This window comes from Apteryx rowi, unplaced genomic scaffold (assembly GCF_003343035.1).
Source record: "Apteryx rowi isolate R43461 unplaced genomic scaffold, aptRow1 scaffold_188, whole genome shotgun sequence".
Classification (NCBI taxonomy): Eukaryota; Metazoa; Chordata; class Aves; order Apterygiformes; family Apterygidae; genus Apteryx; species Apteryx rowi.
The window spans coordinates 1,533,657-1,561,353 of record NW_020448174.1 but is presented as its reverse complement, the minus strand read 5'-3'; the positions used below and the strand labels follow the sequence as shown (position 1 = coordinate 1,561,353).

Sequence of the window (27,697 nt, the reverse complement as noted above, 5' to 3'; positions counted from 1 at the left end):
CGGCTCCCAGGCCAGCCCAGCCCCCTCCAATCTTCATTCAGGTTCAGAGACATTTTACCCCTGCAGATTCCTGGGCCTCAGCAACTTTCTACCCCACCTGCCTGCTTTTAAAAGGAGCCGCATGTGCCCTCTGGCCAAAAACACAACAACAGCCCACCCCCAAATTCAGCCAGAGAGAGAACGAGCCCCTCTCCCTCGTCTCCCTGCTCAGCCCCATCCCCCGGCCCCCTCCCAGGGCTGCTCGGAGGCAGGGACCGGCACGCAAGCACTCAGCCTCCTGCATTTTATTGCTGCTCTGCAGAACTGGGGCTGCTGGGCCCTGGAGCCCTGCACGCACACTCGCTGCACTGCACCCGCCCCAGGTACCTGATTTAACGCAAACGGCTGATCTGACAAATGCCCATCAGCTCCAGCTGCCTCCCACAGATCCCCAGCTGCTCTGTTTCACTGAGATCTTACTGAAGTTGCGGACATACCCCGGCTCAGATATTATTTCCGCAGGACAGGCGCTTCCTGCTCGCCACCTCCCCGACCTCTCCGGTGCCAGCCCCAGGCAACGGCGGCTCACTCGGCGCGAAGGGAGCCGGCCTTGCCTCCGGCTCCAGCCGTGCGGGCTGGCTCGGGGAAGGCGCAGGCAGGCAGCCGGGCCCCCGGGACGCGCAGCAGGGCCAGGAGGTTATCCCCGTCAGCAGCCGAGCCCGAGCCGGGCAGGTGTCGAAGGCAACGCGAGCTCCTGCCTCGGGCCTCCGCGCTCCCAGYGCACAGAGACGCCAGCTCCAACCAGGACTGCGCCCGCTAGGCGGGAGGGCTGCCAGCGAGCACGGAGCCGCTACGGCCAGGCTCTCTGCGGACCAAAGGGAAACCCTCGCAGTTGCTTTGTATCCCTGGGGGCTCTGATGGCTCCCTCCTATCCCTCAGGGCACCGAGCAGGGACCCCAGGCATCGGCTGCAAACCTTGCAAGAAGCGCACGGAGCAGGGACACACGAGTAACCAGCCGCAGTGTGAAACGCGGGAAGGGTGATCGCTGCCTCAGCCTAAATGCCCTGCCCGCTGCTCTGCCAGGCTGGGCCTTCACACCGAAACCATCCCCAGAAAAGGGAAGAAACTCCGCCAGGGCGAGTCACCGACTTGGCCCAAAACTCCTGTTGAAGTTGTGCCGTTGTTTCTAGCCCTTCCTGTTGCACAGCAACAGCAACAAACACACTAAAAGCATCAGCATCAAACAGTGACTAGTCGGATCTGCCTGGACTGAGGAAAAAGCAGTGTCTCTTGCAGGAAAACTAATTCCAAAACCAGCCACACACCTCCAATAGCAGCAAACAGGAAACCCAGCTGAAACCCAGCACCCAGCTGAAGATGCCGTAGAGACTGGAGGGAAAATACCTGTCTCTGACCAGGAGTCTCCGCGGCTCCGTCTTGAAATCAGGCCTGGGCAGAGGCAAAAGGGCCAGCTCAGTGGAGCAGGATTTAGCAGCACAACTAGCATTACATTTAGTGAGCAATTACTGCATATTGGGAAGAGCAGACTTCACTAATTCCTAGTGGCAAATGTTCTTAAAAACACCACTATCATGGTCATCCTATATAAGGGAAAAGGCTCCTGCTTTCAGCTAACTTACTCAATCACTGCCTTGACTTCCCACCAGGGAAGTCTCCACATCATGAATTTTATCAACGCAAATGCAGCGAGACTCTGTGAGGAGGGCCTGGGAGCAGACATTGGGTTTAATATTTACCGTGTGTATTTCCATAGCATCTGCAAGGCCTCAGTCACGGACCAGGCCCGACTGTGCAAGGTCCTCTGCAAACACACAACAAGGATATCCCGCCGGAGGTATTGCGCTTGAAGTCTGGAGAGGCGGCAAGACAGATCCAGATGCACAGAGGGGACAAAGACATGCTAAGCTAATATGGTCAGCAGGTCTCTGCAGCAGGTAACTTATAAAAAGTTAAGAGACAGAAATAACAAGAATTATTTTAAAGAAGGACTTTTTTTAAGGAATGGCATTTTTTGCAGAAAAGCAAACCCAAGCGGGAGAGCAACATGAAAGAAGCACAAAAGTGTTAATTCGAAATGTAAACAAGTGTGTGAAAACCATGCAAGGATGGGTGGGAGAGCTGATACTGCAATATTGAATGAGATCAAGAAGAAAATGGAGTAATCCATGAAGAATCTTGAAAATGAAGCCTATATTCAACAACAGCCAGAAATGAACTACGCAGCAGCATTAGTGAAGATCAGTGGGAAAGATGAAATTTGCCATGGCTAAAGAACAGAGTTTTGCACTAATCCGCGCACAGTGACAAAAACCCAGAGAACAGTTCCAGGACATCTGTACTAGATATCTCAGAGGTTTCCTCCATTGCCACATGATCCTGCCGTGCTCCCAGATTTATCCCTAGTTGTCTATCTGGCGGTTGCAAGAATAAGTCTAACTGCAAGGAAGCTCTTGTACCCAGGCCCTTGGATCTTTGCTCCAGGTATTTGCAACCCCTCTGACCTGGAGGGTAACCCTGAGCCTTTCAGAAACGGCATGCTCCATCGGGGCTGGTGCAGGGTGTGCTGCGTCCACTGGGCCGGCTGGGAGCCCCAGCTGGGCATTTTCAAGTGACGAGCGGGGACTTGTCATCCACTCCCACAGCCTCCCGAAACGGAGCCAAGGATTCCCGACGCCGGCAGCCAACGCACCAGCCCCCTGCGCTCCACCGAGCAAACCTGATGCACGAAAATCTAGGTCAGACCCATATAGAGAGCGCCTTGTGGCAAGGCTTGGAGGGACACTCGTGAGATCGAACTTCCTGTTTCCAGCTCCACTATGCCTTTGCTCTAAGTCTCAAATCCCTCTCTGTGGGAAAGCAGAAACCTTCCCTGCACAAATTTTAAGCCCGCAGGGGTCATCAGATCAGCCTGTCTGACCTGACACAACACTGCCCACCAGTTTTAGTTACTTACACTCTGTCTGTGCTTCCATTATTTTGCCTGTGATTTCTGGCTACTCTCACAAGTTAATTCTCCTCCAGCCTTCTTGTTTCTTCTGAATATTGTGAGATTAATTCAAAAAGAGAGTAAGCTGTGGCCAGCTCTTTTATGACTCTTGCTATTTATCACTAGTCTCACATCCTTCTTCTTCATTAATGAAGAATTAATGAAGTCATTCTACTTCTTTCCAAATGCTCAGAGGTCAAAAGGTTCATATACAGAATATGTTTTTAATACTTGGTATTTCTACTTGATAGATATGTTTAATATTTAGGATTTGTATCTGATGTATATTAAAACTCTCATTTTTCTTATTTCACATCATCTTTGTTGAATTTCTGTCAATTTCTTTTTTCCTGTTTGTTATATATTCTTGTATGTCTCATTGCAGCTTTATCTAAATGAGGCTTATTGAGCATTTAACTAAAATCATCTCTTTCACAGCTGTGGTTTCTCAGTCATCTAATAAATGCTTTCTAAACAGATCCCCATTCTAATCCACATACTTTCTATTTAAATGTTACCTTTCAATCTGAGTCATCATGCCCATCAACTCTGAAGGCAGTAAATATATACATTACTGACTGGAACTGTCTCTGTTAGTCTACAGGAATGTAACTGGTATTTCTAATGAAGCCACCAAATTCCAATCCAGTGACAAATTCTTGCTTACCTGAGATACAGATGCCAAAAGTGCATTCACAAGTACTTTTACAAAAACAATATTCTAAATCACAAGATTTAGATACTTAAATTTTGTTCTCCTTGCATGAGGTTGCATGAGCTCTGCAATCTGTATTGTTAAATTAAAATTTCTAACAATGTTTTTTTCTCTATCTCCTTCAGAGTTTTTAAGACAAGCCCTTAGTTTGCTGGTTTGGTTTGATAGTCTGAGACAGCTTCCAGTAGCGCTTGCTTTTGAGCTTTGCTAGTTCGCATACTGATGCATGGGAGATTTAGCAGCAACTGGTAATCACCACCTTGAAAACAGGTAGCAAGGTGTCAATGCAGAGCACACTTCCCACCTCTGCCCTTCCCGTGGCGGCTGTGATTTTAACATTGCAATCCCATGGCTCATCTCAAAAACACTACTTCCATCAATTTTCAATCAGAATTTCTCATTTTTATTACCTGATTTCCCTGCATGAGCACACACACAAATCACAGGTTTTCTCCCTGCCCCATTCTGGAATGATCCAAGAGGAACCCGGGTTAACCCATGAAGACCAGATCCAACAGGATTCATGTCCATCACGCCCAGGCCTGGCAGCTCCCTCCAGAAGGGCCGCATCCCCTCCCCAGCTCCGCTCRTCACGGCTCACCTGCCAGCATCCCCCATCACTGTCATGCTCCCGCGGTGCGACACGGCGCAGCCCTCGCAGGGTGACCAGCGGGAGGGCAGCTAAAACCATTTGAAGAGGGGACTGCTCTCCATCAGTAGCTATGGGTGAAGCTGGACACCCCACACCACAGCTGCAACCGGACAGTCCCCTCCAGCTCCACGTCTGTGACTCCTTTAGAAGGAGGGTGAGTCACAGAAAACAGCTCCAAGAGGAGCAGCAGAAGAGGGACCGAGAGCTCCCAAGTTGAGCCCAAAGAGCCTCAGCACTGAGGACAACCCCTTACGTAGGCTCGGCATGCACAAATCTCCGATGGGAACTGCACCCACCAGCAGGAAGAGCCCAGCCTCGGGCTCACAGCTCAGCACAGTCAAGCAATGACTCAGGACAAAACAAACCAGCTGCAAAYATTTGAAGAATGTGAACGCCAGGAGGGGAGGAGTTACTTCTTACCAAGAGAGGAGAGSGGATGAAACTAGGGCAGGGAATAATTAAACTGAGTGAAAGGCTAAACTCTCTGCCAAGAGAAGGAACTGGTGGGGCAAAAACTCTCACTTTGGACATAGATAATATCACTGCTAAGAAAGGACACTGGATGAAAATCAGCCCATAACAGAACATACTATCTTGCTCCAAAAGCAACAAGCTGAATATATTCAGTGGCTCATAGTTCCTGAGGTGGAAACAGGAGGTGCAGCAGAGAAGTGCCATGGTAAAAGAGGACTTCAGTTCAAGGAAGTGAATGCAGCCACAGGCCTTGGCAGAGTCCTGTGACCAAGTCCTGTGAAGATAAATCCAGATAAACCATAAAARTGAGCTCAGCTCTCATGTCTGGTAAGGAAATATAAAGCAGAGGGAAGGCAACATTTGCTCAAGGARTTGTACCTACCCATTGAAGAAGGGGTGATGACTAGAGCCCAGAGGAGGAGCTAGTGTACRAACAGGACAGCCAGCGTAGGCCATCCAAACCTAGATGTCAGTCCTTGAGACGGATGGGAAATTCAGCAGCAGCATGGTCACAAGCACATGCAGCTTGTGGAAAAGGACACTTTCAAGAATACAGATATTGCAACACAAGCAGATGTTAAATGGGAACAGAATGGGGTCCTTCTCCAGGATCACTGGAATGGGAGAACTGCCTGAGAAGATCTCCAAGACGTTKCTGGCAGAGTCTGCTGGCTCCCCACTGTGACCTTTGAGGTCCTACGGGAGTACATATGTGGAACTGACCACACTGCAAAGCTTAGCTGCTCTGCCAGGCTCCCCTTTGGCAGGGCTGGGCTCCCTACCGCAGCAAACCAAACATTCAAGCCTTGGAAAAAAGCAGGGACCCTCACCAGACACTCACCTGTAAACAAAGGCGAAAAGCCCTGGGATGAACAGCAGTACACAAGGTCTTTAAAGGTAGATGGGACCGGTATGCCTCTTGGCCAAGCTCCCGTACCTCATGGGGCAGCAGTGGCCCAGAAGCAGGTAGCAGCATGGGAACCACGGCAGTGCTGTGAGCCCCAGACAAGCTGCGAGGATGATCCCCTGCCTGCCATGCCCTGACAGTGGGGACAGAGTAACCATGGCAGAGGGAGATGAGACAAACCCCATTAAGTGCTCASTGGGGACATCCCTGTGATAGGTAACAACAACCATTGCCCCAGCAGGCTGCGGTTGTCCAGAAACCAACACAACTCTACTACAATCAGTATGAACAGAGGACAGTCCCAACCAGCAACACAGAAAAAAGCAAAGTAATATGATGGACTGCATAGAGCTAATTTTCCAAAGTTGAGGAAGTGTCAACAAAAATGACCGTGAGCAAAAACACTGATAGAAAAATGGAATGAAAACTGGGAGTTCTTTATAAGGATATTTTAAATAGATAATCCAAAAAACCATGATTATGCAATCAGGAAAGAGAACAATAAGGAAATACATAAATGAGTGAATGTAGAAAAACAGATAATAGATACCAGGAACTACGAAGTACATAAAAATARGAAGAGAAGAAAGATACCAAGAAAAAAACATGGATGGCAGAACTAAGAATTCAGTTTTTGTTTTTTAAAAGGGGAAATGAAATGCTACTTTATAATACAATTTTATTTCCACCCAGAACAAAAGAAAAACCTTTCAGTAATGTAATCCCATGAGTAAGCAGAGGTAGTAAAATTCTTAATAAGTTTGGCAAAAAGGCAAGAGTGTACAATAAATATTCTGTTTCTCTCCATTTAAAGAGCAGAAATAAGACCTTGCTAACTTGCACCTCAGAAAACACTGCCAGTGGAGRATATCTAGAAAAGAGAGCATTTCTAATCAGATTCACCAGGGGCTGTCTTTAAAGTTGAYCCTACATAACACTTTAAAAGTAAATGCAAAATCACTGCTGTAATGCAGAGAACTGAATGTCGACTCAATAGAATTGCAAATAAGGATGGGGCATATTAGTCACTAACTGATCCAAGACATTCTGAATAAGATGGAGTTATTCAAACAAAACAGGTTTAGTGCAGATGAACACATCAACATCTTATTGGGAATAAGAAATGCAGCCATACCCAGGACTGTATCCTGGAGAATAATGATTCTGCTCAGGTTGGCCAAAACTCAGCCTGAGWGCCTGGAGCATTGCTGAGGCAAAAAGTGCTTTTTTTTTTGCTGAGGCAAAAATGTGGTCCTTGGGCAGGGAATGTAGCAAGGTGCTGTATAAGCAAGTGCTGAAACCAGTACCAGCATGCCTCACGCAGCTCTAAAGTCAGCTATTTTAAAAGAATAAGAACTGAAAAATGGGTGAGGATCAGGAAAAAKAAACATTTAAAGGTCTTTCTGTGAGTCCTTGCCATGAGTATCTTAAGATTTTAATCATTACGAAGAACTGAAGATGGGAAAATTACTTAATTACAGTTCCTGTCTGAGGAAAATACCACAAACTAAAAAGCTCTAATTTGACAGAGAAAGGCTRGGGTTCAAAGCTGAAATGCAACATATTAGCATACAAAACACTTAAGGGTGCTGGTGATTAAACAGCAAAACTGACAGGTGAGTTCTCCTGCTGATGTGTTAGGCAGACTGAGTATCGTCTCAGAAGAGACGCTCTGACCAAGTGGCTGTCACCGGACTTCACTGCAGAGAAATCAGTACCAAGTGTAATAACCCTGCTGACATCATCTCTAATTGGGCTTTCAAGCCTTCAATTCTGTTAGCCCATGGAAAGGAGGAGGAACCTGGGAGAGGAGCAGCCAGCATTACGGAAGGAGCCTCCAGCACATGGAGCTAAAAACAGAGAAGACTTTTTCCTACCAGCTGGACAGAAGAGTGTCTGCTGCCAAGTGCTGTGGAAGGACTTTTGGGAAGACTCCCAGGTGTTCGTGGGTCTTACATCAGGGCAGCGTAGCTACAGAAGCAAAGCTATACTTCCCGAAGCAGGGTGCTCCTGCTGCAGCACTGTGCCCTGGCAGGGCGGGAGAAGGAGGAACATAACAGGGAATTTCATCCAGAAACAGGCCACAAGACAGACAGCGATACAAAACTATGTCTGCCTGGAGCCTCCTCCTGCCACCCCTTCCTGCTGGCTACAAGCCCCGAACGCGCAGCCCCAGGCCCCTGCGTACGAAGATTTGAGGTCTCCCTTCCAGCTGGTGGCCACTGCTCTCACCAAGCGCACCCCTGCCCCGGCACCTCGTGCAGCCGCCACTGCGGCCCTGAGCCTGCCGCAGCGGGGAAAAACCAAGCGCCTCGCTTCCCCCATCGCAAGCATTAGTGAACACAGTGTCCCATTCAGCACTACGGGCGCTCGCCCTGCACTGCAGTCTGTCCTCCCTCCTCTTGCAAAAGCTGGCCAGGTCAGCACTTTTCCAGGAGAGCTGCAGGCAGCTGGACCAATAGTGGAGGTGGGTGTATGGTTTCCCCAGGCCCGGCGTGGAGCCCTTTGCGTAATTTCTCCAGATGCAGTTCCCACAGCCCCAAGCTGAGCCAGTCCCTGCCCTGTTCTGAGTTTCTYGAGGCCTTGTGGGTTGTTTTTCTCCTCGCTCTGCTCCTGGCTCCTCCTAGCTTCGCTGCTGCCCTTTGAACGTCCTGGCACTGCAAACCCTCTCCCTTCCCCTGCCCTGGGGACACAGCGGAGCAAAGTCCCACCCTACCGGGGCAGCCCGAGTGTGCAGAAATGCAGCCAGCAGAGCCTGCTCAATCAAATACCTCCAGAGAACAGACTTCACGCCGTATAAGCTGACAGGCAGCCACAGCCTCCAGCCCTGCTACCTCTTTGGCTGCTGTACTTCACTGCTATTTCCCTCTGTGTTTCAACTCCTTCTCAAAGAGAGTTTGCATGCAGGTGCATGACACTGACACTGGAAGAAAGGGCACAACAGCAAACAGCTTCTYGGGCACGTGGGCCTGTCCAACAGCAAGGTTAGTTCACCAAGAACGGCTCCTTCAGTCTCTTTCCCCAAGTCCCAGCCATCTTGCTGCCTCTTCCCCAACTCCTACCAATATCCTTGCAACCACGAGCGAAACCCCATAAAGTTGTTGCAGACAACTCCATCACAGCCAGGGAATTAACAGGACAACTCTGCCCATGCTAGGACAGCATGAACCCTCCAGCTTGATATTTCTTCAGCTCCAGGGTATGTGTGATTGGATTGGGGACCTAGGGAAGGCTCAGGGATCCAGAATACAGGGTTTGCAACTACTATAGCAAGGGCAATTCAGATCACAAGGATTGCCACAGTATTGAGGAGACTGGTGATGCAAGAGATACCATTCCCATCTGTGACAGTCCCTGTGTGGGTGCCAAAATGCCGGCCCTGATGTCCTGGCCTTGTGCAATTACACAAAACAGAACTTGCCCTCCATATATTTCCAAGTGCTATAACAGCCTCCCCAGTTTCCTGCTTCATGCTGCTTTTAAACAGCTGCCATACTTGCCCACCTCTGGAGGGTTATATGGTAACAGCATGGGAATTGGTTCCTATACACAGTTGACAGATGCAGCTCAGCACCCATTTACAACAGGTTATAAAAGCAAAACAGGCAAGCCAGATACCCCATATGAACCTCCTCTGGGTCCTGAGATGGCAGACAAAGCAGGGCCACAGGTTTTGGTAAAGAAAACACCTTGGAGGTGCTTGGGGCACAGCAGGACTAGCAAGCAAAGGACTGCAGTGTGCCTCGGGACGGTGCCCCTCAGTGTGTCCCTCCCATCTGGACCTCTGCGAAACAGGGGCAAGAAGCCTTGCAGGGCAGTTAGGTAACTGTATAGAGAGGTAACTATGATGATGCTCACTCCAGTAAGCCGCAAGGTTTCTTGTGAGAGCTCTGCCGTGCCAGCTGCCCATCTGAGCGAGAGGGCCAGACCCTGGGCTCCCCTGCTAGAGCAGGGTGAAGGAACACCCAAGACCACATTGCCTGCAACTCTCAAGCATTTCTCTGCRTACCTTGTTTCTCCTTCCTGGTGCGTACAAACTCGGAGTGCCTCAGGGCGCTGGGAGCCGTCCGCCTGTAGAAACTGTTTCGTTGCAGCAAGGAGCTCCCGCCGCCTGCCTCCGCTGCCTCCTGCTCCCACACCTGGCTCCAGTCAGGACGGCCTGTGCGTACCCTCGCGCGCTCTGCTCCGCAGCCACCCCGTGCCCATGCCACCTGCCCCGGAGCTGCTCCTTCTGGCTCCCCCTGGCCATCRTATCCCACATCCCACGTCTCCGACTCTGTGTGACAGACATCTGACTCTGGGCTCACACTACCATCTCCTGAGGACCAGAGTGCAAATGCAGGAGTTTCACAACTTGCAGCCAGATTGCTGTGGTCCATGACATGGCTCTTGAGCTGCCTGTGCTGCCCAAAGTCTTGGCCTACATCCCTGAGATCTCTATRCCACCTTCCCCCCTCCCTATAGGCCCCAGGGCCTCCCTCCTCTCTATTCCACCTTCCTCCCTCCCTATGTACTCCACGGACTCCATCATGCCTATACTGCCTTCCCCCCTTCCCGTACTCCTCAGAGCCTCTCTCCTCCCTATACCACCTTTCCCCCTCCCTGTAACGTCTTTCGTCCTCGCTATAGTCCCTAGGATCTCTGTCCTCGCTATACCGCCTTCTCCCCTCCTTGTACTCCCTGGAGCCTCCATCCTCTCTATATCGCCTTCCCCTTTCCCTATACTTCCCAGGGTTCCTGTCCTCTGTACGCCACCTTCCCCCCTCCCTGTACTCTCCAGGTACTCTGTCCTCTCTGTACCACCTTTCTATCCCAGAATTGCAGTCCCTATATTGAATACCCTCCCTCTCATACACCCCACAGTTTCCACCSTCTGTATCCTGGCTTTCACCCTTCCAAGCACCCTCTGCTCTCCTGCAGTCCATGTACTGGATATCTCCCTTCCAGAAACCTTCCCTGCCTCCGTCCATGCTCCATCGGTCTACAGAGCTGCTCTCCCCTCTCCTGTCACTGGCSCAGTCTCCGTTTGCTCCTCTGCAGTCCACGTGCTGCCTCTTGGCTCCAGATCCGTCATTCCTGCAAGCCTTGCTGTGCAGCGCGCTCACCCCACCAATGTCCTCTCTCCTCACAGCACAACAGTCCTCATATTCCCAGCTGAGCAACCGCGGCTCCTGTCTTGGATCTTCTACTCCATGTTTTGCCCTGGGATAAGTGCACATAGTCCTTCCAGGGTGCAGTGAAGGTGCTGACCCCCTTTGCCGCCTGGTCGCAGAGCCCCAGCCCAGTCTGACACCACTTCTCCCCTCTGCTCCAGTGCTCGTCCCGAGGGAAACGCAAAGCACCACTTCCTGAAACCACGGAGTGAGGGTACGACGCGCGTGCCCAGTCACCGCAAGCCTCAGCCTCCTCCACCTGCTGCCCAAAGTAATCAGTAACCAGCTCTGGGGAGGGAGGCCGTGGGCTGGGCAGGCTCTCACCGCCCAAACCGGCTCCGCGGCTTTGCACACAGCCTCTCCACAGCTTTGCTGCTCAAAGGCAGGGAAAAGGAGCGCACTGGAGCATGAGGAGGCCGTGCCCCAAGACCAACAACCCCATGGAAGGGAAAGAGGCACCTGAGACTGGGGAAGCCACAGACCAGATATCGGATACCAGAACACCTTCCTCCGCCTTCACACACCTGCTGCCAGTGGCAGCGGTGAGCATGAAGCCCGAACCTGTCAGTCTAGCAGAGCTTGGGCTCTGCTCCATACCTTGCTGGGGAAGGCAAGGCCTTTGGGCAGCTGACATTACTGGGGTACAGCTGTAACACACTCTCTCTGCACAGCAGAGTGTCACCAAGTGGTGCCCACGGTGTGAGGGCTGCCCCCTTCCCTGCTCCAGGCTGAACGACTGAGGCATCTGCTGATGGGAATGCACTTGACGAGACTACCTGGATTACTGAGCCTGGTCACCCACAATCGTGCGCAATCACATAATAAAAGTTACCAGGAGGCTTCAGAAACATGCACTCCAGAAACTCCTATCATCACAAGCCACAAAGTACCCTCAGTTTTCCATGACAGACTCAGGTGCTCTAGTGAGAAACCAAGAGATGACCACAAAGTGCCCCAGAGAGAAAGCAGGAGAATCCATGGATACCATCCATGTCTTAGGTTCTTGCAACATTTGTCAGGTGTGCACTGCCAACGCTCCCAGCTGGTAAAAGACAAGAATAAAGCCAATGGACCCTGCCACTCCAACCGCAAGAGGGCAAGGACCAATTCCTGCCCCAGTCTGGTAATGAGCTAAACTCAAAATGGGTGAGCAAGACAGGCCAAAGAAACAACCCACAGATTTTACAGTGATGAATGTGTACTTTCTGCTCGTCCTTTAGCTCCCCAAAGGGCATGCAAAAGGGCTGGGCTCCCCCAGGACTTCTTCAGTCCTACTTTGGCTGCTGGTCAAAGCTTCGTAAAAGCTTTTCTTCCTCCAGTATGCCTCCATGTCCCACTAACTGTGGCAAGGCAGAAGGTCACATCTGCTGCTGGGGTCCTTAGGCACGATGCAGTAAATACGTCTCCAGCCGAGCCAATGCAACACTGCATTAGTGATCTCACCCACTGCACTAAAACTGGGCTAGCAAGCCTGAGACATGCCCTACAGCCACATTTGGATGTTGCAGAAGGGGTCCACTCCCAGACCCAAAGGGACTTTCCTTCTGTGATTCCTCTGGCAAGACAGAACTTGGGTAGGACAGATATTTGTCATAGGACCAGGCAGGCTACTTCTAAATCTTCAGGTYCCCTGAAGTGATGAAAAATCCCCTACTACTACTAAGGGGATAACAAGATGGGTAGGATGTCTCAGGACAGTGCATTAGTTCCTGGATAAAACTGCCAGTTTCTGTGACCAATAGGGCATAGGTTCAGCAGGATCTGTCCTCTGTCAGAATGCAGTGGGACAGCGGCAGATGTTTCCCAGCAAGAGCCATCCCATCCCTTTGGAAAATTTTCCTTGAGATCCAGCCTAGATTTTCCTCTTCCTAATTTCAAGTTATTTCCTGTAGCCTCAAATCTTCTAAGCATCTCTCTCACACTCCACTGATGTGGAGGCTGTTTGTTACCCTGTTTCCCTAGTGCACTGATATCATCATTCATTCCCATGTGCTCTGCATCAGACAAATCTAAATCCTGCAGCAAAGTGCCTGGGCTCTACAGTCCTGTTTAAGTAGTGGGAGGATGGAGGCAATGAAGTCAGAGTGAGTAATCCCAAGTCAGGAGTTGACATTTCACTCCACCTCCCGCATGCAGTGCCCACATTTCCTGCATATCGTGGGCTTTGATGACAGAACCGCACTGTAAGAGCGCCTTGGAGAAGCTGGGGAAGGGACTGTGGGAGACTTACATGGTCCCATGTTTCCACTTTGCCTATTGTATTATCAGCTATAAAGTAGTTAACAGCACTGATCTTTATATCACACCTTTGGGTTTCTGAGCCCATATGTGCTGATATAAACAAAGCAAATCTCTCCTCCCTGAGTAATTCTTCTGGGCTGCATGGACTAATGCCACAGCTTCAGCTACAGACATGTTGCAATTTAAAGGCCTTTGTTGCTGTTATAGGCAGCACAGAGTCATTTTTCCAAAGGCAGCTGAAATTCTGGATTCCAAAGAATGGAAGGTGCCAAGGGACATTTTTTACTTTTTACTCACTAACCCATCCCACTGCCAGGCCTGGTTCAGTGCCCTTCTGCGCACACCCTCTGATTTGACTGGCAAGTCCCAAAAGCTCCATATTGCCCCTGGAGCGGGAACCACCAGCAAACCTAGCGCCCTCCCAAGCTGGGAGCTCTCACTCCACAGACATCAACTAAGATTTTTACTGCAGAAGAGACCACAAGCCAGGCCACCCTGAAGCTACACTCATTTCCCTACAGCTAAGAGGGGATGAGGCAGGGAGGTTAAAACACAGCAGTTGCGCTGCTATTGCTTGAGACAGACGAAACGCTGTGAATGGAACAGATGAGGACTCCAGATGCACAGCAGGGCTGGAAGATGAGACTGGAGAGGTGGAATGAAAAGAGGGAGGGGGGGAGGCCAGGACTGAGGGATGCCCAGAGAATGATGCTGTGGTTCTCTGAGACAAAACCATGAAGATTTGTATTGCAACAATCCTTACAAAAACAATAGAAAGCAAGAATCAAAGCACAAAAGAAAGGACTGGCTCCCATGTACCTGTACGTGGTAAGGGCCAGTTGTCCACCTAAAGCACCCCCATCCCAGGCTGCTGCAGACTCACCTCTCAGCTCCTGCAGCTCCATGCTGAGGCTCTCAATGTTGGAGTCACAGAAATCAAGGTTTTCCAGGGTCTCCGCTCTCACCAGTTCGTCCTGCTGCTCCTCCAGCATCAAGCTCAGCTCGGCTCGGGTCTTGCCATAGGCCTCCAGGTCTTGCTCCACCTCACCGATCCTTGTTAGCAGAATGGAGCGCGAGGAAGCTGATTCTGCCCAAGGCACATCCTCACGGCCTTCCTCCGCACGCTGCTCCTGGCTGCTGGGCTGAAGCTGCGGAGGGGCCACGTTCCTCCGCTGACTGCTTGATGGAGGCCGTGGTGCAGGCCGGGAGGGCTTCACCGAGAATGACAGAGACCTGCCTTTGGGAACCTGGCCACCCAACAAGYGTCCAGGGGTCGTCGCAAGGGTGCTGGGCCGAGGAGGGGGTGGCCTCAGTACCTTCCTTCTCTCTGGCTGCCTGGAGTGAGGGGCACACTCAGGAGACCCACGAACAATGTCTTTCTCAGAGCTGTAGTCCAAGATAGAGAAGTGGCGGGAGACCTTGTCCTGCTCGGCACCAGTACTCGACAGACTCTTCTCAAACTGTGCCAGCTGCTCTGTCAGTTTGGAGTCGAGGTCTGTGCAGCTGTCTCCCTGCACTGCAAGCGGGGAGCATTCCCCCCAGCTTCCAGGCCACGTGTCTAGGCCCCCATGGGCACTGCCCAAGCTGGAGGAACAGGATTTGGACTTCTCCTGTTGACCGTCCACCCAACTGTCAAGGTCCTGGGCACTGCTCTGGCTCTCCTTGGACTCTGATGCTGCCCAGCTGTTAGAAGAAATCACCTTGCTCCTGTAGGTACCTGGGGGCAAACAAGGAGATCGCGGGGGCACAGTGGGAGTGTYTCCATCATGTTCAGGCAGGGCATGAGTTCCTGAATTTCCTGAGGAGGCTGATATGGTCCCCCCAGGCTCCAAAACATCTGCTTGGCCAGGCCTGCTGCTCTGCTGRGGAGGCAGCTGAGCAGAGGGGAGAAGGCCATTGACTCTGTTTGTGCAGCCAAAGGGGAGGGAGTCCGCTGTGTCTTTGGGAAGCGGTCCTTGGAGTCCTGTGTCGGGAAAGGCCTGACTCTTTCCCAGATCATTGCCTAGAGGACCTTCTGTCCTCCCCGCTGTGTGAGACAGAACAGTATCAGGCTCTGGGTGCAAAACCGAGCCATCCTCCTTTTCCCTGTCATCTTTTCCTGGCAAAAGAAGAGCTTTGGAGCAGGTGCTTTCTGGGTCTTGATGGATGGTCACTCCACCGCTGCCTCCACCCTGGGGATCTCCAGCACCGCCCTTTTCCCTGCAGGGATCAGAGGCTTCCAGCCTCACAAATCTGTGCGGAAAGATGCCACGTTTCCCCCTCAGCTCCCCCTCTAGCCAGCCATCCTCCAGAATCCCTACGATCCGAATCCTGTCACCCACATCAAAATCCAGTTCCTTGGACTCCAGGGCTTGGAACTGATAAAGGGCAACACCGTAGGTGCTCCCTGGCTCCTGCCCCCCATCTTCTCTGCTATCCTCCTCCTTAGGGGGCATCTCCACTGTCCCATTGGTGGCACAAGGTCCTGTGGGCTCTGGATCCTCTGAGGTTCCTGCTGTTCTCAAAGGACTAAGCAGCTCCACAAAGCCCTCTGGAAAAATGCCCCTTTGGCCTCTGAGCTCCCCCTCAAACCAGCCAGGCTCTGGGATGCCAACAATGTTGATAACATCCCCTTCCCTGAAGTCCAGTTCCTCTTCTAGCTGAGCAGAGAGGTCCATCAGGGCTCGGGCTTGGCCCAGTGAATAGGCAGGCACCTCCAGGAGGGCACTCTGGGACAGCTGATGGCTCCGAATTGAAAGGCACAGCTCCCGCACACATGAGGAGGGGAAAAAGCCCTTGGAACCCCAGCTGCTTCGGCCCTGGAGCCAGCTGGAGGCCAGGGAGCCCCCCAGGATCACCAGGTCTCCTGCAGGGAATGAGACACATCAGGTCAAAGACTTGCCCCCATGGTTACTTCTCACATCTTATTCCTGCCTCCCCATGTCTTTCTTGGCTGTGGATAAAGCCTGGCACTCTGCACAGAAAGCAGTGTGTGCTGGGGATGCACAAGAGCATAGAATGAGGTAAGGCATGAAGCATCMTCAGCCTCGTACATACACAAGGTCCCTGGTGGATGTGACATGACCCATGTCATGAAATATCAGGAAATACCCTTCTCTCTCCTTCCACACTAGGGAGGGTGCTGTGACTAGGTCCACCATATGCTTCTGGAAGGACAAGTGGGGATTACAGGATGCAAAGCAACAGAAAAGGAACAGAGATTACCTCTCTGCAATGACAAGCTTCCTGGCTCTTGAGATGTGAAGTCACTGGTACAAACAAACAGTTTTTCTCCCTGCTTCAAAGGGGGAATATCCACAGGCTCCACAAAGCTGCTAGGAAACTGCCCTAAAATGAGAAGCAGTTGTCAGCAATGAAGCTTCCCTGTAGCCCACCACCACTCCCTCCACTGTCCTTCTAGATCTTGGGATCTGTTCTTCCTGCCAAAGAAGGAAGCTACTCAGGGTGCCTCAATAGCATGGTGGAAGAGGAATGGGTTTGGGACTCAGGAACTCCTGAGGTTTTTAAATGCTTAAGAGCTAGAAGAGAACAAAAAGCGTTGTGCCCTTGGCTCACTCGAGGCAACCAACAGACTATGTTCATTACCAGGACTGCGCCACCAGCACACAGTTTCTGGGAACAGACATACTAGTTTTCTTCACTTTCATTGCTTGTTTCCCAATTCAGGGGGCAAGATCAGGACTGTAATAACCAGAAGTGCTGGACCACAGACCAGTGTCTTGTGACGGGGCACATCCACCTTGGGCTCCCCACACTGTAAGGCACAGCCCACACAGGGCCTCAACGCAGAATTTGGGCTGCCACGCTTGGGAAGGCCAYGTCTGCAAGCCACAGGCTCTGTCACAGCTGCGTCACTGCTGAGATTCCAGTGTCCTTCCCTGTTTTATCACCTCTGTGTAGCTATTTCACCCAGTGYTGCTGTTGGATGCACAGCTATTCTGAGCAAGTCACTGCCAGAAAGGACGGTGCACACTTGCTGGCCATTTTATTCAGCTACCAATTTCAGTCCCCAGAGCACTGSAGCTGGCAGAGCCAACCACAAAGGCCACTACAAATATCATTCCAATCTTTTGTAAATTGTGGCAAGGAGGAATGATGGAGTATGGGATAGTAGTATTTCCAGCATTCACTCACAATGTCCACTCAACATGACGTTCATGTTCTCCAAAGTCCTATTAAACCTGGTGATGATTTTTTTTTTCCCTCCCTGGAAATACCATACCCCAGAAACCTAGCACTTTCCACTGGCATTAGGCAGTTTGAATCTGCTGTCATTAACTTGCAGTATGACCAGCAGTGCACAGGCTTCTCATCTCACTGGCTCCCTTCACAGTTTTAACTGATTCCACTTCTTTTTCCATGTCTTAAGCTTCCTGCTCTGTATATGGAAATAATCTAATGCTATTTGAAAGGAAGTCGTGGAGCTACACTAATTATTCCCCACACAGTGTTAAATATTATTATTGGTAGGCTGCAGCATCTCCATAGCTTCCATTCAAAAGTGCTATTTTAATCTCCTACAACTTTAGCTTAGTGTCATGCTATGAAGTCACTTGCTCGTCACTTTGAAAACTGTGAAGAAAACTTCAAGAGCTGTTCCAAGGAAAAGCAGGAATACAAGTGGGTATTGAGTTAAATGCCATTAAAAACTATACTGTTTGAATTTTGCATGTTTCTTTATCTTTGAGCTATGATACACATCTGCTTATTGCTCCTCCATAGCTTCATCTTCTTAAAAACAAGCACATCAACTATGTTGGGAGACAAAACTGAGGTGAAATAGCTACTGGTAATTTTTGCAGTAGTAATTTGTGCCCAGCAACTTCAGCAGTAGCAGGATCAGGTGCTCATTCAATGCCATTTATCAGCTATGTGGAGCACAGGAGAAGAGTTCTCCTCTCCACCTTTGCTCCTGTCCATCTTTGTTTTACCCTGGAGACAGGCGCCTGACAGCCCGCAGCTGTTAGCAAGCCCAGACCACTGCTCCAATAGCAGCCACATCTCCATGGCTAGGGATGAAACYGCAGTCCCACTCTCACGCTGAGGAGAGAGTCAGGCGTATGCTTTGAAGTGGCCTGTTTTTCATCTCTCTGAGAGCTCACACATCCTCTCAACATTGTTATTAAGATGAAGAAGAGCTGCTTAAAAAAAGGACTACGAGACCCTTTAAGTGATTCATTAAGAGCATTTTTGCTGCTTCAGAAGTTTCTAATACCCCTCCAAAAGTTTAACAGTCTTGCACTCTACTTCAGCCATCCACGTATTGATGGCAGCTTGTGCAGGAATGTTTTAAAGCAGAAAGGCGGAAGTGGGCTGAGTTAGAGGACTCTGGAGGGGACATTGATTCTGTCGCTGCATCTCCCACTGACTTGACCTGACAGGGTCACTTGGCACTTCCACTCTCTGTGCATCTGTTTCCTCTCCCTCCCTTACACAGCAGGTCAGMATATAAACTAGCCAGGAAATGGGCTGTCTCACCGCAGAGGATGGAGCACCTAGTATTATGAAGCTCTAATCTCCTTGAGAACTGACATACCTCTCTCAAAAAAAACAACAAACAAGAGCTATCTGAATGCTTGATGCAAAGCTGTCAGGAGATCAGCAACAGGGAACCTGCACCTTCAGTCCCAAGCAAAGTCCAGTGCAAGGCTTAGTAAAACGAGTCTACTCCTGCATTCCCCCCTAGAACAGCGCTGGACAAGGGAAGGTGCGCAGACGGGGTGGCTGATTAGCTGGGTGCTAATCAGTGTGCATCTGTGTATCCAGACGCAGGCACTTCCAGCTCTTACCTGTGACGCCTTCCTTTTTGCCAAGGAGCCAGAACTCGTCCACCACAGCCAGCACCTCGATGACATCTCCCACGAACAGGGGCAGCTCCTCAGAGACGCTGGGACAGAAGTCAAAGACTGCTCGTACCACGGAGCCAGCCTCCATTTCGCGAGGTCCAAAGGCAGATCAGTACCTAAGGCTGAGACACAACAGCAAGTCTGTTATCAACAGGACACACCTGAAATTATCACGTACACACTCACAAAGAAAAATCCTTCCCAAACAAGAGATGCAGGAGCACTTCAAATTAGTCCCATCCTGAGGTCACTGAAGCCCCTCTCCAGGCTTCAGACTTCATTGCCACAGGAGCCAGGGAACGTCCCCAAGTCCAACCTGCCTTGTCCAACCTCTCTGGATCTCTCTTTTGGGACGTATGTTTGTGTCATCGTGGGGGGAGAAGCAGCAAGAAAATCTGGAAATGATTTCCCGTCAGGAAGGAAGCGAGAGGAGGGGAGGAAGCCCAGTGTTTCCCCGACAGACAGGCCAAGGGCACAGAGCCTGCCAGGGCCTGAGCAGGGCGGGCAGGCAGGTCCCCGCACACACTGTCCCACCGCACACACTCCTGCAGGAGAGGMGAAGGCGTCCCGTTCCCCAGCACCGCTGTCAGGGCACTGCCAGCTGCTGGCTCGCTGTCAGAGCCAGAGGAAACGCGCACTAAAGCGGTGTCACCCTTCTGCCCAGCACAAAGGCACCGCAGAGGTATAAAGTCCTCTCAAGAGAGCTCAACCCGCAACCACCACCTGGGCTGACATTTCTCGATACAGCTGGGCATGGCCCACCTGAGCCTCTTGCAAGTCCAGAAAAGGACACGTTAACACAGAGAGGAGAAAAATATCCCTGATAACGAGGTGTAGCAAGCTTCCCGCGAGCATGCCAGCAGGCAGCTGCAGCCAGGGAAACACTTTCTGCTGACGGGACTGCTCTATTTATCACGCAGGACTCACCTCGTGGGAACAAAGCGGGCTTGTGCGCGGCAGGACCGCTTCCTCAGCAATCCCTCCCACCCCCTGCCGTGCCCCCACCGCGGCAGACGGCCGCAGCCGCRCAGCTCCCCCAGGCCCGCAGCCCACGCCGTGCTGCTCGGGGCTCACCCCAGCTCCCTGGTTCCCCAGCGCGGGGCTGCTGGTACCCAGCGAAGGGCAACGTCTGCAGGAGACTGTGGAAGAGCCGAGATCAGCGCGAGCATGACACCAAGCAGGCAGGTGCAGGGAAGGCTGGAGGCAGGACACTAACGGGGTCTGCCAACACCGTAAAATGGCAGCGCTAACAGGAGGCACTGCAACRTACCCCTCATGGCAGCGCTCCTCAGGCCTGGGGCTGTGCAACCCTGCAGCCTTCAGCAAACTGGTGCCTTTCACAGAGACGTCTGCACCCCTCCCCACCAGCCGCCCCCAAGCCTTGCCCTATAGACCCCTAACAGCAACCGTGGGGCTGCACAGCTGCTCTGCCCCAGCCGGACTCCTGCCACTGCCCCTCTGCTGTCCTCTCTGTCATGCCTACCGCTGTCTACCGCCTTACCCTCAGCACGTGAGCTCCCTGGGCACAGGCTCCCGCCTTGTTACCAGCATTGTGCTGGCCGTGCACACAAAGAGCCCAATATCCAGCAGCAGACAGCACTCTGCCACCAGAAAGAGATGAATGGACTAGAGTGAATCAGGAACACAAAGAGCTGCAGTTCAGGATAGCAGGAACCTACTGAGGCAGAAAGAGCAACAGTGTTAAAAACACGACCATGTGGAGCAGGGCAAAAGATGCAAGAACCATCAATTAGCCTGGAAACACTGAAGACAAGAGAGTAGCCAGAGCTGCTCAAGGTGGGGTGGCTGGGGCAGGCCGGCTGCATGTTCTGACGGGAGCAGGACAGCAGCATGAACAGGCGCATTGGCAACAGCCCCACGTAGGCATCTGGGGCTGCCACCACCCCGCAGACAGTCTGTGGGCTCCCTGGCACAAGACACCACTGAGCTCACTTCTCATATTCTCCATATGTACATTACGCAGCTGTGGTGGACAAGCAAAAAAAAAAAAAAAACAAAACACAAAAAAAACAGGTGTAATTGTTGCCTCAAGGCATAAGGGGAGGTTTCCCCCAGGGCACATGCAGAGTGAGATTTCTTGTAGTTTCCTCTGTCAGTGGATGTACCATCAGCATGGGCTGAGGAGTACAAGGATTACAGCATGGGGGCTGCGCATCCAAATCCTGGCTTTGCAGCAGTCATTGTGAGGCTGAGGATACAGCCCTCCCACTGCCTGGGACTCAGTTCCTTGCCTGTGAAAATAGCACTATCACTTCCTTAACTCACCCAGAGCTCTGGGGATTCATTCATTAAAATGCTCAAGATTTTCAGATGAGACAGAAGATTGAGAGGGACAGGCAGGATCGCAATTGTTCTGCTATGCACCTATTAATTGCAGTTATAAAAAAACACTGGCTCTAACATGTTCATATGAAAAGCATTCCCTGAGAGCCAGGCCATGATGCAAGAAAGCATGAAGTGATTTCTGAAACTGTCAAAAAAAAATCCCAAGCACCTCATATTCCCTCAGTAGTACAGTGAAGAGTGGGATCCCTCCCTGACAAAAGGGTTTCACATATAGATCGGTGGAAAGGAAAAAGGGAATCTGGAAGCCTTACAGACTGACAACAGGAGGAACTTGAAAACATTCTCCATTAAGTGCTTAGTATYTCAATGAAAACCCTAATCTAACAACATACTTTTATTTTGCAGGAGCTGCTGACTGACCATTGGAACAAAGAGAGGAAAGGAGTCGTTACAGTCAGAGACAGCACGGGTGAGAGTCACCTTGGAGGGACGCAAGCATCAGTGGGCACAGGGGATGCTCAGTGAGGGGGACAAGAGCCAGGCACGTACAAACTCTGCTCCAAGATTTCCAGAAATGTCTGATGAGACCACACTCCTGCTCTCATTCCAGAGATATCAGATACTTCACTTGCATGTCCTTGTCTAGAAGCAGAATCGCCCCAAACTGTCTCCTGCCAGCTGGACCAGAAGCAGGGTCCAGGTCAGGCTACACCTGAGCAGTCCCTTGCCAGCCAGAAGGACAAAGCACAGCTGGGGCTACTGGAGCAACAGCTCCCAGGTCAGTCTGTCCTTTCAAAGTTCAGTGCCAGCACTTGGTAAACTGTCCTATTTCAGCAAGGGACCAGGGAATTCCCCTGAATACAGGAATGTTTGCTATCCTTTTCTCTCCCTCCGAGTCTAGACAGTATGCCCCTGTATCTGAAGGCAGTGAATCAGTCTTGTGGGGTCTGCTTGTTCCATAACATGATCTGAACACAAAATATTATGTTTTCCAGGATCTGGGCCTTGTTTTACTCCATGGAGTGCTGACTGCAACATTTTCTCCAAACCCTATCTAGAGAAGGAAGCCTCCTAGCATCATCCAGATTGGAAATTTACTGAATTCAAATCTTCAGGCTTAATGGTGGACACAAACCTCATCCAGATCCATCCCAGATCTGCCTGGTGAAAATAAACATCCAGCGACAGCTCACGCACAGACTCCAGCAGGAAGAGCAGACTGCAGGGAGAGCTGGGCTCTGCCTGCAATCCACGGTGAGTCATGGCTCCTGACTGCTGGCCAAGCACTATCCCCTCTCACCTCCAGGATGGGTAATCCCTCCCTGTCAGGGGGAGGGAGAGCTTGTCCACAACAGAGCAAACACTGGAACTTCACCCTGCTGGAGGTCAGGGCTGCAAATCGCAGCAGAGTTGGAGGAGGACAGAATTCCTGCCTCCGCCTAGCAGCAGATCCACATCCAAAGGAGGCCTCACTGTGCAAGTATGAGGTTGCAGCAGAGCAATGAACTCGCCCCTCTGAGAACACGCTGTCTCTGTCTCGCTGCCTGATCCTCCACAAACTAGGTAACATGTTCCAGTCGCCCAACTGCACCCCGTCTGTTTCCGAGCTCTGGGCCTGACACAACAATATTGTGCAGCAAGGCAGAAAGTGAATTCCCGGAGCATGAATCACGCTTCTCAGAATGCATGCTTAGCACACATTTGCATTACCTTTATGGAATATAGCCCATCCTATTTTGCCATTAGCTCTGGAGTATGTTTGGTCTGGTGGGGGCTGATGAAAGGCAGATCAGAATGAAAGGACAGCTATTAACTCAGCTACAATACTGTTTTGAGATCTTCAGCACAGACTGGACCACATCACAACAGCCAAGAGAAGGCATTTACACACTGATTTAGACAACTTCTCATATCCCTCCTCTCACTTTGCAGCTGAAACTGGACAGGGTAAGACATCTCCAATAACAGACTCACCAGCACCAGGGTGGTGAATTATTGTCAGCCACTTGCTCAGAAAGCCATTACTTACATGGAAGCAGACCTACCGAGGACAGACAGAGACAACTAATCCAGTGGCATACCCAARTTGTGGATTAGATGAAGAGATAAAAAGCAATAATGCACAGATGCCACAAATTTAGCGGAAAGGAGAACCACACTTCACAGGCAGTACCACCACCTGTTTCTCCCAAATAATACTTTTCAACTTCTCACTCAGAGGCAGTGCTATTAGACCTGCCGGTGATCAGCGTTATAGCATAATTTATCAGCATAGTAACCAAGAAACTAACATATCACCAAACAGATAAAAAATGTAGCGCGGGCTTCCACATGCACACTTGGTTTGCACCAGAAAGACAAGTGTATTCTTGYGCAGCAGATGGCTCAGCCTCCTTAAAGACTTAGAGCCTGCCTGAGCAGTAGACCAGGGAGGAGCCAGATTCCCAGAAATGTACAAATCCAAGTTTATCCCAGAACAAGTCAAGAAAACTAACAGAGACTGACAGTGAAGTTATCTTTTTTTAAAACTGAAAAATGCCATGCATTTCACCTATGTCTCTTCACGCCTCCTTCCACTCATTGTAACTTATGCCTGCTCCCTGAAAACAGAATCCACCTCCAGAAATGGAGATGCCCCTCCACCCTGTTCAGTGCACTCTCCAGCTGCTGGATCTGGCCTTGACAAGGGATTTGCTGCAGCTCTCACTGTGCTCTGGGATGCAGGATCAATACCTGAAGTTTAGCGTGAGGAAACCACAAGTGTCACTTGGTTTGTCGCACGATTGTGTCATGAACAGAAGCTTACTACCTACATGCCGAAGCATTTTCCCTTCCCTTTTCCTCCGCTCCTCCTACCTCCTTGTGGTCTTCAAATCTGGACACCCCTCCTTCCCTCACTCTTTCTTACCCCCACTGCATCTGCAAGGCCTGCACAATCCCCATCCACGCTTCGCAGACGGGACACTGCCCACACACAAACACACCCTCACACAAGCCTTCAGAGCAGCATCCCTGGCYGCAGTCACTCCCACTGCTCTGGGCAGAACATGTTGCTCCTGGGGGTCTTTGCTTGACTGCGTGTTCCTGGGTGGGATAAACAATATCCCATTGAGCGAGGGCATCTGGTCCCCAGCTGGGTACAGAGCAAACGCAGGGATTCAGGCTCCGTGGCAAACTGTAGAGCCGACCCTACTCATCCCAACAGAAGGGATGAGGCAGCAAGCAGGGCAGAAAGAGAGGCCTAGTGATGAGGAGGARAGGAGCCTTCTCCCACCAGGAAAATGCTGACTGCTGCAACCTCTTCTGTTAGGAGACACTGCTCACCTCAGCAGATCCCCAAGAACTCTCCAGTGAGCTTCATACATTTAGAAATGGGAAATCTTCTCTTATGTACTCCATCTCCTAACTCCATRTGGTTCCCAGGAGGAGAAAGAGAAGTAACTTCATTTCCTTTGTCTGTGACCTGACATACAAAAATCATTAAAATAAATATATTTAGGTTGCAATGTCAAGCCCTCTAGAACTAGGAAAGCCAAGAACAAGAGCTGCTTGAGCAACCTCTGGCCTCCCACAGCACATGTGCGACAGTTTGGGATATTTGCCACAGGAGCTCTGCCACATGCCAGACAAGTCATTCAAACCACTTCTTTTTTCTTTTCTTTTTTTGTTTTTTCTTTCTCCRGCTGGACACTGGCTGTCACAGTGTTCTCACCTGCTCTTTAGCAGGACGCAGGTCAGGGCAGGCTGGCAGTATTTGTGCAGGGTAAGTGCAGGCTGGGGAGAATGGAAGAGGAACTTGTGTTGGGCCAGATGACAAGCAAACGAAAGTCATCTGGCAACTAGAGCACAGCATCAATTTTTAATGCAAGGCACAACACCTTGCCAAAACATGTGAGCAAGAGCACTGTTATAGATATTTAATCTGTGGCATTGTGGAAACAACCATGCAAAGGCCAGATCACCAGTACAGGACACAACAGTTTCACAAATTTTAGCCAGGACTCTGTACTGAGGGGCTGCATGCATTTTACAGACACTACTACTGAGTCCTGTCTTCTCCCCCCAGGAGGCACATGTTTGTCTCTTTTGCCGTTTTTCCAGACAAGGCCACCTAGAATGGAGAACAGACAAAATCCTAATAATAGCACCACTTCTGCTGTGCGGTACCTGTGGCTGGGCTCCTGTGGGAAGGCAGCATATGATCACAAAATTAGTCATTATATCTTGAATTCATAGGCAAAACAGGTTGTACTGGGGATACAAGGACATTCCTCAACACTTGAGTGCTTGACTTTGTGCCCCGAACCATATTTTTCAATACAGCTTTTGGAAAGAAGCCCATTACAATGCTTCGGTTCCCAGAAAGGAAGTCCAGAAATCTGGAAATTACTCCAGTTTGAACTGGAAGCTCTGCTCTTTGCCTTCAGCTCTGTTCTGTGCTGCCCATTACCTCCACAAAACCTAAATCCCCTGGATAGGGACTTTGTCGATATCTGGCATCACAGTTCCTTTCAGAGCCTCTAGGTGCTCCTGAGAAGGAAGCAATAAATGTATTTCCTAACAGAAAGGTTCTAAAAATAAAACAAAGTAAAAGCTGTGTCACTCTGAAGTAGGGTTGAGCAATCACTAGAAACATGATTAGAAAAATACCTTTGTTGAAGGTTGAGGGGAAATTATCAGTTAAGGTAGTGAAGTCCTAAGGTAAGCACAGTTCAGGCTATCCCACCCAAGCACACATCATCACCATTACAAAGTCCATCCGAACAGTCACTCACTGAAAAAGACATCTCAGCTACACACTGAACCCTGAGGCACCACACAGACGTGCTTTCCACAACAGCTAACAGATTCGACGCTCCGGCAGAGCTATTAGTTTCATTCCGTCCCTCTCCTGTATTGCCCAGTATGTATATACTAGCYTTAGATGTCACTGCTAAATCTAAGCAGAAAGGCAACAGAGTGGGTGCAGCAGCTACAGCCAGGCATTGGGGAAAATGGAAAAGGGGCATTTGAGAGCAGCTGGAGAGAGCATTGAAACTGCTGTCCTTGGCAGAGCAGAGGATTAGAAGGAAAGAACAGCAAAACAAGCCAGCTCAGAGATGTRGGCATTAACTGTGCTATAGAGGGCCCTGAAAACAAGGACAACACATTTAAACATGATGCCCGGCACAATTCAGAGCCAGAGTGAGTCAAGATGAGGGGGATGGTGATGACGTCTCATAGCACAGTACAGAGGCTGTATTTGGCAAAGCATCTACAAAACTACAAATGCTACATCTACAAACTGTTTCTGGCCTTTTGCAGAGGTAAATTCAGAACTGTAATGGAAGCTAAGGAGAGAATGCAGAGGCAAGGGGAGAAAGGGCCTTTTCAGAAAAATGTGAAAGCCATGGAAACATGGTGAACCTCAAAACAGCTGTTACTTGCAATGCTTATTACACAACTTGGAGGCTTCCTAGGTACTACAGCAAAGAGGTTGAGATGTGAAAGAAGTGGGGAGAGGGGCACTTCAAACACAAGAAATTGCAGCRGAGACATTTGAATTCAAAGGCCAAATGGTATGAAGGACAAGATCAGCTCAGCATGCTGCAGCAGGACATTAGCACAAGAGCAGCAGCCTCTCTGACGTTGAGGATGCAGTACATCCCCTGGTGAGGCCATCTGAGGAGGCACTTCCACTTCATCTTTGTTAAAGCCTAAGGTGGCTCTTTCCTTCACGGTGTCAGGCATGCAGCAATGCAGAGGGATTTACATTTACTGGAGTGAGAACAGTAGGAAACTCTCAGAAGAGCAGCTTGGAAAAGCACAGCGCTGCAGCTTGGACTTTCTGCTTTTTAGGTGCAACCATTTGCACTGCTGATCTCCAGAGTATCACTGCTRAAGGCTCTTGTTGCTGGCGCATTCAAGGCCCCAAATGCCTGCCCYGTTTCTACATGGTCAAGATCTCTCCTGAAAAAAGCCGTTTGGAGAACGCCAGCTGCCACAAACCACGGGTCTCCCAGGCAGGTTATCAAACCAAGGGCCCACCAACTGCACAGACACAGCTTAAGAGATCAAAATCCCTAGGCCACTTGGCACTCCACCAGGAACGCACTGTGGGAATTACACCGGTGGCTCCCGCAGAGCTCGGGCTGTACCTGACAGCTGGTCCATGTAGCAGAGGTGCCTGAAACGCTTGCCGGGCAGGGTGGGCGCTGTGGATGGAGTCTGGGAGACACAGTGAACATCCAACCACGTGTCGGGGTCGGACGGACAGTGCCGCTGGCAACCCAGATCCCCGCACGAGGCGCAGACGCGGCTCGCACGCGGAGGCCGTGCAGGGCGGAAAGCGCACCAACCTCCGCGAGCAGGAAGCCCCGCAGGCACGCCAGCCCTGGGGGACACATGTCGCCCCGCACGCACTGCATCACGCTGG

General features: G+C 50.7%; 1 protein-coding gene across 2 annotated transcripts in view; it reads right to left on the bottom strand.

Moving 5' to 3' along the window:
• DNMBP (dynamin binding protein) overlaps positions 1-27,650 on the bottom strand; it is a 38,663-nt gene extending 11,013 nt beyond the window's left edge. For both annotated transcript variants that reach the window (XM_026061922.1, XM_026061923.1), the window contains exons 1-4: positions 27,420-27,650; positions 18,919-19,097; positions 16,334-16,456; positions 14,013-15,974 (exon numbers count right to left, since the gene is read on the bottom strand). In XM_026061922.1, the coding sequence (XP_025917707.1) occupies positions 14,013-15,974; positions 16,334-16,456; positions 18,919-19,063 (2,230 nt within the window). In that variant the 5' untranslated portion in view covers positions 19,064-19,097; positions 27,420-27,650. The remainder of the gene's footprint in view (positions 1-14,012; positions 15,975-16,333; positions 16,457-18,918; positions 19,098-27,419) is intronic.
• Between the last annotated feature and the right edge of the window lie 47 nt (positions 27,651-27,697).